Below are 15,923 nucleotides of genomic sequence, written 5' to 3' on the forward strand. Positions count from 1 at the left end.
AAGTATATATTTGTGCGTTTGTATCTCCGATTAGGAGATATACCAACGTTAGTTTAGTGCCTGTGTTTTAATAAATGTTACATTTTGTTTCTAACACTAGTGTGATTCTTTCTTGTGTGCAAATTACTGCCTGTCCTATGGTTATTGCAATTGCTTTACACCCTCCCCGATATGCCTTAGCTGCTCTCCACAGTTACCCTTTGAGAGCTTTGGTTACTAGACCCACTTACACTATCATTAAAAGGTTGCCTGGACACAGTATGGGGTGCATCACTTATAAGTGTACACCACATATTGACCCAGCCTCCTACAATACTGGTGTAGCGGTTGGTGCAAAGACACTGCTTTATCACTTAGTTCCACAAGAAACCACTACTTACTTGGGTACCTCCTGTACTTTTCACAATTACTATTTTTCAGAATTTTGGGGATTGAGTTGGTAAGGGTCTAGAATAGCACTAGCCCCAATCTTTTTCAAAGTTTAGAACACCAGGGCAGGTGTAGATACACTTACAATACATCAGTACTATTTCTTCTGTTTATGGAGCAGAACAGACTCAGGAGTCTAGGTATAGTGCTCTTAAGTTTCAAGACCTTAGGACCCTGTGTAAAGCTAGGAAACTGAAGACAGATAATCGCCGAGTAAATCTTATCTCCTATAGATGCTCATCCAAGATGACCTCCAGAACCCTTAGAGGCCGGTAGAGTAGGGAGGACTTGATGAGAGGGGTGGGCCCCCAGAGATGGAAAAGGAAGCACCTGGTACTTCAGGCTCATACTCTGGATATATCCATGAGAATTTAGAGGAGATCCTGGAGGACAACCCTAGGTCAGTACAAGGGAGGTACTGGTAGTAAAGAGAGTTGGGGGGGTGGCACATTTAGGCCCACTTTCACTTCCCCTGGGTTGGTAAAAAGGGTTCCAAGGAGGAATAGGTCCTCCTCATCCTCATTGTCCTCAGCATCGTCTGCTGAATCCACCCACTCTAACTCAGAGGAGGTAACTTTAGCTAGAGGGTACAGCTTGCTCAAACCTGAGAAGGCAAAGCTCAAGTTGAAGAGGAAGCAGATGGCCCTTGAAAGGGAAGCCCTAGAGGTTGGAGAGAGAGGAAGAATTTGGCGTTAGAACTTAATGGTGGCAGCAGGAAAGACTCCAGGGTCAGAGACAAACACTATGACTCTAGGAATCTCAGCAGGATAGTTCCCCTCCTTACAAGTCTGGAAATTATATCACAAGTGGGTTACTGCTCTGGAGAGGGTCTGTAAAGTCCAAAAGGGCAACTATCCTGTGACCCTCCTTTGCTGACAAAGGAAGAGGCAAACTTTTGGCAGTCTGGGAGGAAGATGCGGATAACTACCAGGTCTTGAAGAAGACACTGATTGAGAGGTTTGGGCTTACTACTGAGGAATACAGGAGTAAGTTCAGAGAAACTCAGCAAGAGTTCTCTCAAGACTGGGTTGACTTTGTAGACTGTGCAGTTAAGGCTCTGGAAGGTTGGTTACATGGTAGTAATGTGCATGACAATGAAGGGCTGTACAAGCGGATGATGAGAGAGCACATCCTTAATAACTGTGTGTCTGTAAACTTCACCAATACACAGTGGACTCTGAGCTGACCTTTCCCAAAGAATTGAGAAAGGAGGCAGACAAGTGGGTCTGCACCAGGGTAAGAAATCTCAGTGGGGTCACCATAAGAAAGGGTATTCTTCTAATTCCCAAAGAAGGATGGTAAGAAACAAAGATAAGAAGAAAGAGTATTCTTCAGGTCCACAAACAACTTCTTTTGGGGGGTGGGGCCAGAATCCTTCTCTTCCTCTGGTAAGAAAACTTGGTGCTTTGTCCGTAAGGCAAAAGGCCACGGGACATCTGATCCCAGTTGTCTTAAGAAAAGCTCCAGTACTACTACTACTTCTTCTAGTGCACCTACCAGTAGCACTAATAGTACTACAATCTAGGGTGTAGCTGGGTTCACCTTAGGTACTGCAGTGGACTCTGGTCTACTCAGGGAAACCACTGAGGCTGTCCTGGTATCAAAGGGTGGAATTTACCTTGCCACTCGGCTGCCTGGCCTCCTAATATGAGGACATACAGGTAGCACCCCCTCAATAATGGTATTGAGGCAGAGGCTTACAGGGACACAGGTGCAAGTGTCACTATAATGGTTGAAAAACTTGTGTCACCTGAGCAAACCCTACTTGGGCACACTTACCAAGTAACCAACGTAGACAACATCACTAAGTGCCACCCCATGGCAGTGGTTAATTTCAGCTGGGGGGGGGTTGTTACTGGCCCTAAGAAAGGTGTGGTATCCTCATCAATTCCTGCAGAGTGTCTTATAGGCAATGATTTGATTTGGAGACGTCAGCTTTGGCTGAAGTGGAATTGCAAACCAATGCAGCCATGCTGGGCAGCCCTCAGAGTGTATTTGTGGCACCTAGAGCACAGGCCAAGAAGCAGGGAGAACAAGGAGCATTGGAGCATGGAACAATGACCCAGGCAGCTCCTAAGGAGAGGAGAGGTATAAGTGTAAGACGTTATTCTCCACCAAGACTGCATGTGAGAATCAGTCTCATCAGGGAGATGATCTTGCCCCTTGTGAGGGAACTGCCCTAGAGGAGTTTGGGTCTGGCACTACAGACCTTTTGGGAGAAGGAGGACCCTCCAGAGAGGAACAGAAATCCTGCCACTCTCTTGAAGGAGTCGGGCAGCAATCTGCTAAAGAAGAGTCAGGGGATGTCAGTGGATCTCATAGGATTTACTACAAAGATGGTCTCCTATATTCTGATGCTAGAGACCTGGTGCTACCAGAAGGTTACTTGTTCCCCAGAACTTTAGTGAGTTTCTATTGAGCTTGGCACAGGACATCCCCCTTGCAGGACATCGTGAGCGAAGCAAGACTTGGGACAGACTTGCTCCACACTTTCCCTGGCCCCACATGTCTGAAGACACAAAGAAGTTTTGTTGCTCCTTTTTCACCTGACAAGCCAGTGGCAAATCAGGTGGCACTACAAAGGGCCCTTTAATACCACTACCAGTGGTTAGGGTTCCCTTTGAGAGGGTGGGGATTGACATTGTTGGTCCCTTAGACCTTCCTATAGCCTCAGGAAACAGAGTTATTCTGGTGGACCATGCTACCAGATACCAAAAAGCTAGTCCCCTTAGGACCACTACAGCTCCTGCAGAGGCCAAGGCCCTCTTAGAATTTTTTCCCAGATTGGGCTTTCCTAAGGAGGCGGTGTGAGACAGAGGTGACCATTTCATGGCGGACTACCTGAAAGCTAACTGAAAATAGTGTGGTGTAACTTATAAATTCACCATACTCTCTCATCCACAGGGTAATGGGCTAGTTGAAAGATTCAACAAGGCCCTTAGAGGTTATTATTATGGGATTATCTGAAAAGCGCAGGATGAGATGGGATGTCCTATTACCTTTCCTTCTATTTGCCTACAGAGAGGTTCACCAGAAGGGAGTGGGCTACAGGAGGAAGAGAGTGACCCTCTCCCTGATCTCCTCTCGCACAACCTTGTTGATGGTTCAGTGGATGAACTAGTCTTTGCTAACAGCTTAACTGACGAGCAACAAACTGATTGCCGACAGGTGCTTAGTCAGTTCTCAGAACTTTTTTCTCTGACACCCAGTCTGACTATCTGGTATGCCATGATGTGACAGCCTTCATGTTAAGAGTAAAATCTACAGGCAACCAGACCATGTTAGAGACTACAGCAGAGCAGAAGTCTCCAAGAAGCTAGAGTTGGGGGTTATTAAGCCTCCAGACGTCCCTTGGGCTAGTTATGTAGTCCTTGTACCCAAACCTCATTCCCAGGGTGGGAAAAAAAGAAATGAGGTTCTGACAAGACTACAGAGGCCTCGATGCAGCCTAGGACTAAGACTAAGACTGATGCCCATCCTATCCTCAGGACAGATGAACTTATTGATACTCTGGCTGCAGCCACGTATCTCAGCACTTTTGACCTGTCTGCAGGCTATTCGTAGATCAGGTTGACAGATGCTGCCAAAGCTGCATTTTCAACTACTGGTGGGCACTTCCAGTTCACTGTGATGCCCTTTGGATTGAAAAATGTACCTGCCACATTCCAGAGGTTGGCCTCACTGAACCTGGTCCTGTTTGTTATCAAACATGTTGGAATCATGCAACTACACCTATTTCAGTGTTAGCCGCACAATACAATGTACTTTGGGGGTTCCTTAGAAGATCTCCCATGTCTGACTGTGCATTCTTGCAGGGTCTGCATGCAAGCCAGCGCTGTCATCAACCCCAGACACTGTTCTGCCCTCCTGCTGCAGAGTTTAGCTCGGGCAGGGAACGGCAGAACAAAGAATTTCCTGTAGAGGAGAGGTGTTACTACATCTCCTCTAGTAATAGGTGTCTCTAGGCTAGGGTGAGGTTGCTCCTGAGAACCACAAGTTTACTTTAAAAGGCACATTTGGTGTCCTCCTTGCAAAACCGTTTTTCTCCAGTGCAGGAGCCCCTAGCTCCAGACCTGGCAAGAAAACACACAAAAGACAGGTGAGTGAACACCCCCTGTCCAGCTCCTGCCCTAGGGAGCCACACAGAGCTCTGCGAGGAAGCCTCTTGATTCTGCCATCTTAGAAATAGGATAAGCAGAGGCTCCTGGGGTCATCTGACTGGTCAGTCCAGCAGAATAGCCCCCCTGCCCATCCCCCTCCGCCGATAGGCGGGTCACTGCAGAAGTCGTCCAACCCCTTTCCTGGGTTCCGTAAGGGCTCCCCTGAGGATGGGAGCCCACATTTGTCTGCAAGATCCTTCCTCAAGACACTTATGGGACCTGGACACCAAATTCTGCTGCTGGACTTCACCTGGAGCCAACCCAAGATTGCAACTGGTAGGAGGGCTCCTCCTGCAACTTTATCCCCAGGTATTGCAAGGACTCTGCTACTTCCTTGGCTGTGAATCCTCCGGAGTCACAAGGACTCTGCCTGCACTAACATCATATAGGAAGGAATCTCCTTTGGATTGATGGAGTCTCTCCCCTGCACTCACAGGTACCTAAACATCGATGACCGGTTTGTGGATCCTGCTGTCCCACGGACTCTTCAAGTCTCTGCAACACAGGTGGTGGTGTTCTGTGGCTCTTCAGAGGTCTGACCTGTCCTCTTTGCAACTGAGAAGACTGTGGTGCCTCATTGGAGCTGCTTGGATGGAACCCCTTTGCACCGCATCTAGTTGTGCAGGCCTCCTACACCTCCAATTCCTTGTCGTAACCTGGCCCAGAGGAAAAATTTTCAGGATCTGCCCTAGGGGACAAGGCCTCTGTCAGAGTTCGTCATGTGATGCCCATCTGGCTCAGTGTCAGAGTTGGCAATGAGGACGAGGGGGCTTCTCCCAGGGGCACGAGCTGCGCCAGAAGCACAGACGCCTGGACCGGTACCAGGGAAAGGTCGAATGGGTCCGACTGCAGTGGGTCAGGATCCGGTAACTGATTCCTGGGAGGTCTCGGAGCCCAGGCCAAAGCTGCTATCGCGGAAACCAAAGGTGCCCCTTCTGACTCTAGGGCGGAGCCCGAAGGCACACCATTAGAGTTGGACTGCCAAAAAATGAGGCACATGGCCTCATAAAATTCCATGAGTTGGCCAGGGGTTGCTCCGGCTTCCATAAACTCGGGGAGGTGCTGAGTCAGCCCAGACTCAGGCTCCACAGAGGGAGACATAGATCAATGATGCTCCCTTGTGACACTGGCTGACAGACGATGACCTTCCTCTCGACCGAGATCCGGACTTACGCGGAGCCAAGCTATGATCTTTAGGGACCGCTCCCTTAAAGCTTTTGGATTCAAGGTCAGGCACTTGGTGCACGACTTTGGGTCGTGGTCACGCTCCAGACACCAAAGGCACACAAGATGCGGATCCCCTATGGACATCGCCCAATGGCAGGATCCGCAGGGCTTGAACCCGGTCATACATGAAGACATATTTGACACACCAGTAGTACTAAATATTTTAAAAGCTTTGACAAAAGTCGAAAAAAGACCAGTCAAAAAGTGACTTGGGGGTGGCTCTTTCTTCGGGTCAGCCCAGGCTGGCGCAGAAAGAAAAGAACGGACGTCAGCGCGTCGGGGTGGTGCCCATATAGAACCCGAGTACTGCTCGAAAAAAATGTCAGGTTCCAGACCGACCCCTTGGGAAATTCTATGGTAAGGAATCTACAACTAGATGTATCTATCAGATTAAAAGTTTAAAACAGCATCAATAATTTAAGTCATACGTTGCAAATAGCTTTGACCTACCTTTGACTTTTTCCCAGGCTCTAAGTCTTCTCTATTACTTTTTAAACGCTTGTAATAAAATCTCAAGTCTTCTGTTAAGGAACGTATCTGCTGAATTTTTACCCTCTGTGAAAAGGAGCTCACAATGTTTAGGCTCTGGTGAACCACTTTACCCTAGGAAAGAAAAAGGAAAACATTTGTAGTTGAAGAGCATAACTCAATAAGTAATCTCTCAAAAGACCAAATTGAAAAATATTTTATTAATTTATTCATTTGGACTTTTATGTACAACAGCATACTACAGAAGCAAAGTCAGAGCGGCCACTGCAATGCCAAAAACACATTAATATGGATGGAAGCTTTATGACAATTGCTCATACACTTTTTCAACAAGCACGATTTTAATTTGAACTACCTTATGAATTTATACTAAAAGAAAAATCAAATTTTGAGAATGGTTTAACTGGCGAAATCTTCAACTCAGGTTTTTGTCAAATATTTCCACTGGAGCCAGATATCTAATGGCTTTTTTCTAGTATGAAAAAACATGATTATCATTCCTAAAATATTAGGAATGTAATGTGCTGTACAATATGGAAAGAGTTTGTAGTCAATACATAAACTTTCATGGTACTGTCTTTTGTATGTGTACTTGTGCCAGAGGATCAGAATCCAAACACAGAGGGACAAAAATAAAGAGACATGGTAAATAGTGTCAGAAGAGGTGGAAATCTGAATCAAAAGGTGGGGGAGGGTTAGGGAAACCAAAAAGCAAACACAAGAAGGAAAATGAAGAGTGTGGTAAAAAACAAAAAACAAGGAGGAGGTAAAAAAACAATACTGTACAGCAAACAAACATAAAACTCAATTTTCAGAGACCACATTATCAGATCTTTCTCGAAAAATTCTCTTTCTACAGAAAAAGGCAACGTAGGCATGTGCATTTTTGTTTTAATGAGGAAAACTGCTTGCCCTACTATTGTTTAATTCTCTAACCGGCTTTCTGTTTTGGGGGGGGGGAAGGAGCGGGGAGTATATGGAAAGATGGAAAAAGAGGTTTTGATATCGTCTACACCATAAAAGTATAAACACATGTATGCAGAACATTTTTTGCCAGAAAGCATATTTGTCAGCAGGAATGACCAACAGGAATCATTAGCCTGACTTCTGTTAACAGAACAGGCAACCTTTGAATTTGTGTGCAATCACTTATTTTCTACTCAAATTTTTCGATGAGACAAAGAAAATATTTCATTTGTTATGAGGTTTTTGTGAAGCATTAGCAAACGAAAATATGAGATTTAGCAATAACTGGAAATGCATGTTACATTACCTAAAGGATCAGAGACGTTCAGTATATCAAGATGAGTTCCAGGATTCATTTCAGTTGAACAAGAGAGTGTGGAGGTCATACATGCAACTCCTCATAACAGCGGTAAAGAGTCATTAAAAAAGAGAACAATTTGGCTTGAATAATGCATAGATGTCAATAAGTTGGGCATCTACCCTGTTGGTTAGTGATAAATAAGTAGGAGATATCAGAGGCAATGCTGTAACAAAGGCTATTTAGCTCTAAGCTTGCATGCCATAGGCAAATTAGAAAAGGTGAGTAGTAAGATTTTTACAAAAGCTGTCTTCAAGCAAGAGAAGAAGTAGTTCTACATGTGTCAGCGTTCTTGAACACATGGAGCTCTTTTTCTACATTCTTAACGTATACATGAGGCAATTAAACACAAGTTCTTGGACACAGATCTTAAACACCAAACAGGATGATGATAAAAAAACGCTTTGGTGTAAGATTATGGAGGGATTGATGGAGTACGCAAAGAGTTTGAAATTGCAGCCTCTCCTCATCAGGAGTCATTGTACACCTTTGACTATGGTTTTCTTCGGGAGCTCAATGTACATGCTTGTATGAAACTGGTCCCTTGTTTGCAGTACCCCCACTTTTTGCCCGATATCTGATGTCAACTTGACTGAGTGTGTGATGGGATCCTGCTAATCAGGCCCCAGCACCTGTGTTCTTTCCCTAAAACTGTACCATTGTTCCCTAATTGGCACACCCCTGGCCCACAGCTAAGTCCCTTGTAAAAGGTACCAGTGGTAACAAAGGCCCTATGTCCAGGGAGGGCCCCCAAGGGCTGCAGCATATATTGTGCCACCCTAAGGGTGCCCTCACCAAACATATACACACTGACAATGCAGCTTGTGTGTGGTGGTGGGGAAAAAAGGTAAAGTCGACATGGCATCCCCTCAGGGTACCATTGCCACAAATCACTGCTTGTGGCTTAGATACGGCACCTCTCTAGCAGGCCTTACAGCCCTAAGGTAGGGTGCACGACCCAACAGGTGAGGGCATAGCTGTATGAGCAATATGCCCCTACAACGTCTAAGTCCATTCTTAGACATTTTTAGTGCAGTGTGGCTATACAGAGTATAGGGGTTGGGAGTTTGTCATTACAAACTCCACAGCTCCATAATGGTTTCAATGAAGTCTGGGAAGTTTGGTATCAAACGTCTCCGCACAATGAACCCTCACTGATGCCAATGTTGAATTTATTGAAAATTGCACCCACAGGGCAACTTAGAGATGCCCCCTGTATTTTACCCGATCCATTAGTGCAGGACTGACCAGTCTGTGCCAGTATGCCACTAAGAGACAAGATTCTGACCCTGTGGGGTGAGAGTCTTTGCGATCTCTCAGGCCAGAAACAAAGCCTACACTGGGTGGAGGTGCTTCACACCTCCCCCCTGCAGGTACTGTAACACGTGGCAGTGAGCCTCAAATGCTCAGGCCTCCTGTTACAGTGCCCCAGGGCACTCCAGCTAATGTATTTTCCCCCTCCCTTTGGACAAAGCCCCACTTTTGGCAGCAAGTGCAGTGGGCAACTTTTGAAAATTAAGGAGGAGTGAGCATTTCAGCTGGGGCCACCCACAAGGTGTCCAGAGCTGAAGAGACCCCCTCCTTGCAAAATCCTCCATCTTGGGTTGGAGGACATGGATCAATAGGGTTAGGTCTGTGTCCACCTCCCCAAAGGGAGTGGACACCAGGAGGGTGTACTCATCCAAAGGGAGAGTAGCCACTGGTTACAGCCCTCCAACTGGCGTAACGCCCCTTAATACAGGATTTAAGGGCTCCACTGAACCTAGCTCGTCAGATTCCTGGCGACCTCAAGAAGAAAACAAGAAAAAGGACTGCTAAGGTGATCCCCAGCAGAGAAGACTGAAGACACCAACTGACTTGGTCCCAGCCCTACAGCCTGTCTCCAGCTCCTGAAGCCCTGCTCCCAAAAGGCGATGCATTCTGCAAGACCAGCAACCTCTTAAAAGCCTCAAGAGGACTACCTACACCCCAGAGGACCAAGATCTCCTGTGGACAGTGGCCCTGTCCAGAAAGAAACTCCAACAAAGAACTCCAGAATCGCCCCAGATCCGTGAGTCCTGCCCACTCTGCACCAGATGTCCACGGCCTGTGTCCAGTTGGTCCAACCAACTAGAGCTAGTCCCCAGGCAATACTGACCTAGTGTCCACCCCTCCTGTCCAACACAACGCCTGCAGCCTAAATCCAGAGAACCAGACAAAGATTCCAGACACCTAAAGGTACCCTTGCACTCACACCCCTCTGGCCTTGGGGAATCCAATGACTGGTCCAGCAAGCGTCCTCCTCCTTGTCCAGCCTGTGGTTTTCCAGAATCGCCCCCCTGGACTTAACCTGCAGCATCTCTGTGACCCCTGGTGTTCCCCGATTGGAAAGGATAGGGAGCCAGACACTGTGCCGCCCCTGAGGGGGTGTGTTGGGTGCTGACCTACCACCCCGTGCTCATCTAAACCCTCCAGGTCTGTCCCCAGAAAACGCAGGTACTTACCTGCAAGGGGGCCTGATTCCAAGCACCCCCAGACTCCTTAGGGCTACATTTGAAGTCCTGCATCATCTTTGACCTCTGCCCCCCTCCGGTCCCATGTTGCTGGTGGTGGATGTTTGGGGATAACTTAAACCCCAGCCTGTGGACATCTTAAACACTGGCGACTGGAACTGTTAAGTCTTGTACTTACCACAAAAATGTACTAACTTTTCTTCCCCCCCGAACTGTTTCTGAAAATTGCAGTCAACGTTAAAACTGATATTTGCTATTTTCTTGAAAACAGTTTTATTTGCCAAATTGAAACAAAGTGGTATTGATACACACGTTGGATACTAGTCAATGAACTAACCTGCAACTTGAACCTTATGGTTCTAGAAATTAAGAAACAAAATATATTTTTGCTATATAAAAGCCACTGGCCTAGAGGAAGTCACAGAGTTACTGCCTATGTGTGTACAACAAATGCTTTGCACGACTCCCTGATATGCTTAACTGCTTCGTCACACTACCACAAAAGAGAGCATTAGTACTATCTGCTTTAGCCTCTTAAGCCTCCGGGGAACCTCTGGACTCTGTGCATACTATATCTCATTTTGATATAGATATAGTATTAACAGTACCAACTTTCTACAATGCTACTATAGTATAGTAGTCCAGGAATTCACCTGTACAAAGTCAAATCAATTTTATGGAAAAATTTGTAAAAATAGGGCAACGTGCTACTTAGCAGCCCTGGATTGTCAAAGGCATTCTTAATAACACGTTTCAATTGTTGGGTAGATCTTTGTCAAATTAGAGTTACAAGAGGAGGAATATGTTAAATTTTCACTGACTGTGACAATGCAAGAGGAAGGTGTTAATCTTTACAAGGGCCTAATTTGGTGGCTTAAGGGTTTTTGGCTGTTTAGGCTAAGTGCATTCAATTCCATTCATACCTGGATTTGCTTCATGCAATTAGTAACATGACTTAATGAGCTCTTTTTCCAGACTGACACAGATCTGGATAACAGACTTTGGGGAACTAGAGGCACACACAATATGGGCAAGTGGTCTTCCAGCATTTGTGGCAGCCAAACCGTTGATTAAACAAGCAAAGTTAATCTCAACCGAGCAAGACGCACATGCAGTAAAAATACTGGCACATGGTGGATGAGCTTCGGGGTTGTACAAACCAGGGTCTTTGCCACTTTACTTATCCCTGCCGATTAATCCAAACATTAAATGACAACTAATGGGCTGGCACTCTGGGCTAATTCCCTTGAAGGCAGAGGAACTTGGAAGAGGAGAACAAGCAATGCCACCTTTGTGCCAAGAGTGAAGCAACTTTGACCCACATGCTATGTATCTGCAAGGAACTGGCATGATTAAGAAGGTTTTTGCTTCAGTTGCTCTGGTGAATTTTAGCCATCCAGACTTTCGAAGACGCCTTAGTGTGCTGCCTGGGAGGGGAATCAGCGCAAGTAGCAGCCCATTCTGTAAGGTTTATGAAAGTGGCAGTAGCATTGATAAGCCCCTGGATTTTACCAGTGGCGAGATCGGGGATATGACTCACACACTGACTGCCCGCTATCAATTATTTAACTTGAGTAATACTTGGTTTTAACTGGAAGGACCACCATGTTTTGTTTCATTTAATGACTAATTATGCTGATCAGGCCTCTTCCACTACAGTAGTTTTTAATTACAAAATAAGGATTTTTATTCTTTTGTAATTATTTTCATTGCTCAAGCAATAAATAAATAAATCTGTATCTTAGTTAATACCTTAGCTGATAGAGAGAATATCTATTTGCGGATTACTTACCTTTGAATTTCCCCCAGGCTTCAGACTGGATCCAGAGAATTTGCTGGAGCAGTACCCCTGCAAGCCGTTCGGTGGCGTCGATCAGCTTTGCATACATCGGCAGCTGCCACTGAGCCAGATATGAAGTTCCGGATCCTATATAGGTGCCACCCTGGCGCGCTGACATCAGTTTCTTTTCACGACTTTCCACACCAGAAGCATTAAGTCATGAAGAACAATGACTACTGGTGCGCCAAACCTAAGGCCCTGGAAGGGGAGTCCCAGACCCTAGAAATCAGATCGCACAGTGGGGAGAATGGGCAAGTCAGTAAGGAATCTGCAACCAGAAATTGCCTCTACCAGATAAGGCGTTTCCGAAGGTAAGTAATTTGGTCATCTGATACAGACTTCTGTCCAGATTCACAAGGGTAAAGTTAGACCAAAAGTCTAACTTTACTCTTAGTAACATACCTTTGTGTATACAGAAAAGTAGTAAAGTTAGACTTTTGGTCTAACATTATCTTCATGAATAGGGCCCTCAGGGCTCGATTCACAAAGATAAATTTAGACCAAAAGTTTGTTCAGGCATGGCGCCTCATGGCCACTGTCGACAAAACTGCTCTGCCCAGTAAGTCGGTCCTGCCCAGTTTGCAACAGATGGTGAACTTTGTTGCATCTCTCCCATCAACAAGTGCCTCAGAGAGTACAGCCCAGGCCTCCTCCGAGACCTGTGGCAACACATGTGCAACTGTGTCCCACAGTGTGTGGTAATAACGTCCCAAGAGGAATGGTGTGTTTCACGGACCGCAATCCTAGGCTGGTGGAAGAAAAAAATCTTTTTGTCAAGTATTTCCTGCCTTTTGGATTCCCTATTTGGGGGTGTGGAAGTAAATGGATCCTGGGAAAAGGAGGCTTGTATAAGTAAGCCCTCAAGGGTGGGGTTTTGCATCAGAAAACGTGGGTCCCCTGAAGCAGGGCAATGGCTGCAGGCAATTGTGCTGTTCACAGGAGTGCTGGGTTTGGACCAAGTACCCAGTAGGATATCCATGAAGCCCTCATTAAAAAGGAGCATGGGTTCTGAGCAGGAAGCTCCAGGTTGAAGCACCTTTCAGGAGGTTAGTCCTGACGGCCACCGAAGGCAACTCAACGTCTAGAACCTCAGCTGCTCGTCTCCATCACGGAATAGGAAGCCAAGTCCTCTGTAGCCATGGTACAGGGAGAAAGCATGCCAGTATCTGGATAAACAGTATCTGGATAAGTATTCAGTCCGCTGCCTTCGCCCAAGTCTGTACACCGATCCATAGGATTTTGCAGCTGATATTCTAAGGGGCCCAGCGACCCCTACCATTCCTCACTGTAACCTAGCCCATAAGAAAGGGGTTCAGGATCAGACATAGGAGGCAAGGCTCCTGCCTGGGTCGGAGTCGTACAACACCCAACCAGCTCTGTGTTGGAGTCAGGAATAAGATACAGGATGAAGCTGCCCGTGGGCACGGGAAGCTCCGGGGAAAGTCGAGAGTGGTACGACGGATGTCAGTCTGGATTCAGGACTGGATCCATGGGTGCTCTTCGGTGCTGAGGTCGATGCCGCCGAAGCACAACCCGAAGTGGTCCCTTTCGACTCTGTGGGGCCCGAAGGCGCTCGAGCGGTGTCAGACTGCCCAAAAATGAGGGGCATGGCCTCATAAAACTCTTTCAATTGGGCAGGGGTCACTCCAGCTCTTGAAAACTCGGGGAGGCACAGAGTCGGTCCAGACACCGGCTCCGCAGAGCAAGGCCTAGAATGTTGTCATTTCCTCTTCTTGTTGGGCGACGGATGAGGAGAAGTTTAAGGACGCTTTGACTTCTTAGATTTTTGAGGACTTGGAGTGGGATGACGATGATGGAGGACTTTGTGATGGATTCTGGGACCTTCCTCTCGATGAGATCTTGACTCTTGAGCCGAGCATCGGACAGCCATCAGCTTCAGGGGCCCCTCCAGTGCTTAATTTGTAAATAAAAACGCACCGGTACCCAAAGCCCTCCTCTTAAACATGCAGCTGCTGCAATTAAATGTGCGATCAAGGAATACTGAGGCAACGTAATCCTCAAGCCATCTCGGGCCTCTTCAGTCCATTTAAAGACACTTGCTGCCCCTTCAGCTCACCGTGCTGCTTTCTGCTTTCTACTTTTGTGACGCTTTTTTGTTTTGGTCTTCCTCCATCTTTCCCATTTTTGTCTTTTGCTTGCAGCAAATGCTTAAGGCAGAAGACAATAAGCACAAATTAAGCACTGGGCCCATCACTTAAAGCCTTTGACTGCATGGCCCAACACTGAGCACAGTTTATGGTCACAGTCGCGCTCCAGGCACAAAAGACACATGAGGTGCGGATCGGTCAAGACCTCTCTTGATGACAGGAGCCGCAGGGCTTGAACCCAGTCTTCCTCGATGACATCCTTGACACACCATGATTTGTAAAACTAGAAAAAATGACAGAGGGGTAGCTCTCTTCAGATCAACACTGGCTGGTGTGGAACGAAAAAAATTGATGTAACCACGCCGGGTGGCACCTACATAGGAACATCAACGTCATACCCGACGTGTATTATGCAGATAACGAACACGGAAGCTGCACATCAACGGCGCGCAGGGGTACTGCTCAAGGAAAGTCTTCAGATCTAGTCTGACACCTAGGGAAATTCAACATTAAGGAATCGCCAACTAGAAGTCTCTATCCAATGTAAACAACTCGCACTATCTAGATCTGCATATTCAATCAGGTGACTAAGCAAAATATTATGGTCAATGGTAACACGTGCAACAAATAAGTTAAGCAGACAAAAAACACAGGCATGACCATTACTCTTGGCCAGGATGTGCTCCTCTCATGTTTAACAGTGTAAATTCTATGCCACAGCAAGGTGGGAAGCTAAACTGAAAATAATTCAGTACTGAGAGTTTCTCCAGGTGAGTGGTTTGTTGCGTGAGTGATATAATTTAGGCCTGAGCTGGGTCAATATTCAGCTAACATCTTTAGTCCACAGCTGATTCTTTGAGAAGGGTTGATGGCTGATTTTGAGTAAGTCTGCTATAGCCCATGTTAAGACAGATGTCTGGCTAATGGCTTTACCACTGCAAAACTTTGCCAAGGGATCTGTTTTACTTAAAAAAAAAAATAATAATAATTACAAAAGCTGAATATATTTTTGATATATTGTTCTGTAGCTGGTGAAAACAGTTTGTCGAGAACTGACTTTGGAACCTATGTGAATATTACGGGTAGATATCATAGCGAGCTTTGTTCCACTAGTCAATTTATTTTGCAGAGTTTCCATTGCACTTACCTTTTTACGTAAACATGAAATCAAGACAGACGAGGCATGAATTACATAGCTCAGGGCGCTGGAGCAGAACTGAAGACTCAGAAACTGGGCAACTCTCCAAAAACAGAAAGCAATAAACCTGTTTGAGGTCGTAGAGGGTGTTATGAGTCAATGGTTCAATCATACTGGGAGATAGAGGGAAGCGACAGGACAATTATGTGGGGTGTTTACCAATGTGTACAGCAGGTTACTTAGACAGCAAGGTCACTGGCAAGGTCAAATGAACTGTCATGTTCCAGCTATCAAGTGTCCTTTGCCTCCATACATTCATAACATTTTTTCTCAATAATACAATAACGCTACAAAAGTTATTTAAATGGAATGCAACCTACTGGAAAAGACGGTGGAAGGGTGATGCGTTTTGGAGAGCAGGACAACGATCCTACAGCAACCACTGCCTTTACTGGAATTGTTAATATCTGTAAAAGGATAATTTAGAATCACAATGAATTATTTCTGGCATTTTGATGCAGATTGCTAGAAACGTGAAGAGCCTGTTTTGCAGCGTCTTTCAATACACAAAACATGCAACAAAAAAACAAGATAGTAAGAAGGAGAACCACTGTTGCAATGTGACTAAGTTGAGTGCCACGCCCCTTGTACTTACCTGTAGGGAACACAGCTTCCTCCAACCCTACAAATCAACATTACCCCTGAAGCAAGGAAGA

The 15,923-nt window shown here is 46.0% G+C and overlaps 1 protein-coding gene across 2 annotated transcripts in view; it reads right to left on the minus strand.

Moving 5' to 3' along the window:
- Nucleotides 1-15,923, minus strand: part of TMEM131 (transmembrane protein 131) — an 892,454-nt gene that overhangs the window by 407,329 nt on the left and 469,202 nt on the right. For both annotated transcript variants that reach the window (XM_069204268.1, XM_069204267.1), the window contains exons 19-20: nt 15,588-15,674; nt 6,267-6,419 (exon numbers count right to left, since the gene is read on the minus strand). In XM_069204268.1, coding sequence (XP_069060369.1) covers nt 6,267-6,419; nt 15,588-15,674 — 240 coding nt within the window. The remainder of the gene's footprint in view (nt 1-6,266; nt 6,420-15,587; nt 15,675-15,923) is intronic.

Source organism: Pleurodeles waltl, chromosome 8, assembly GCF_031143425.1.
Source record: "Pleurodeles waltl isolate 20211129_DDA chromosome 8, aPleWal1.hap1.20221129, whole genome shotgun sequence".
NCBI lineage: Eukaryota > Metazoa > Chordata > Amphibia > Caudata > Salamandridae > Pleurodeles > Pleurodeles waltl.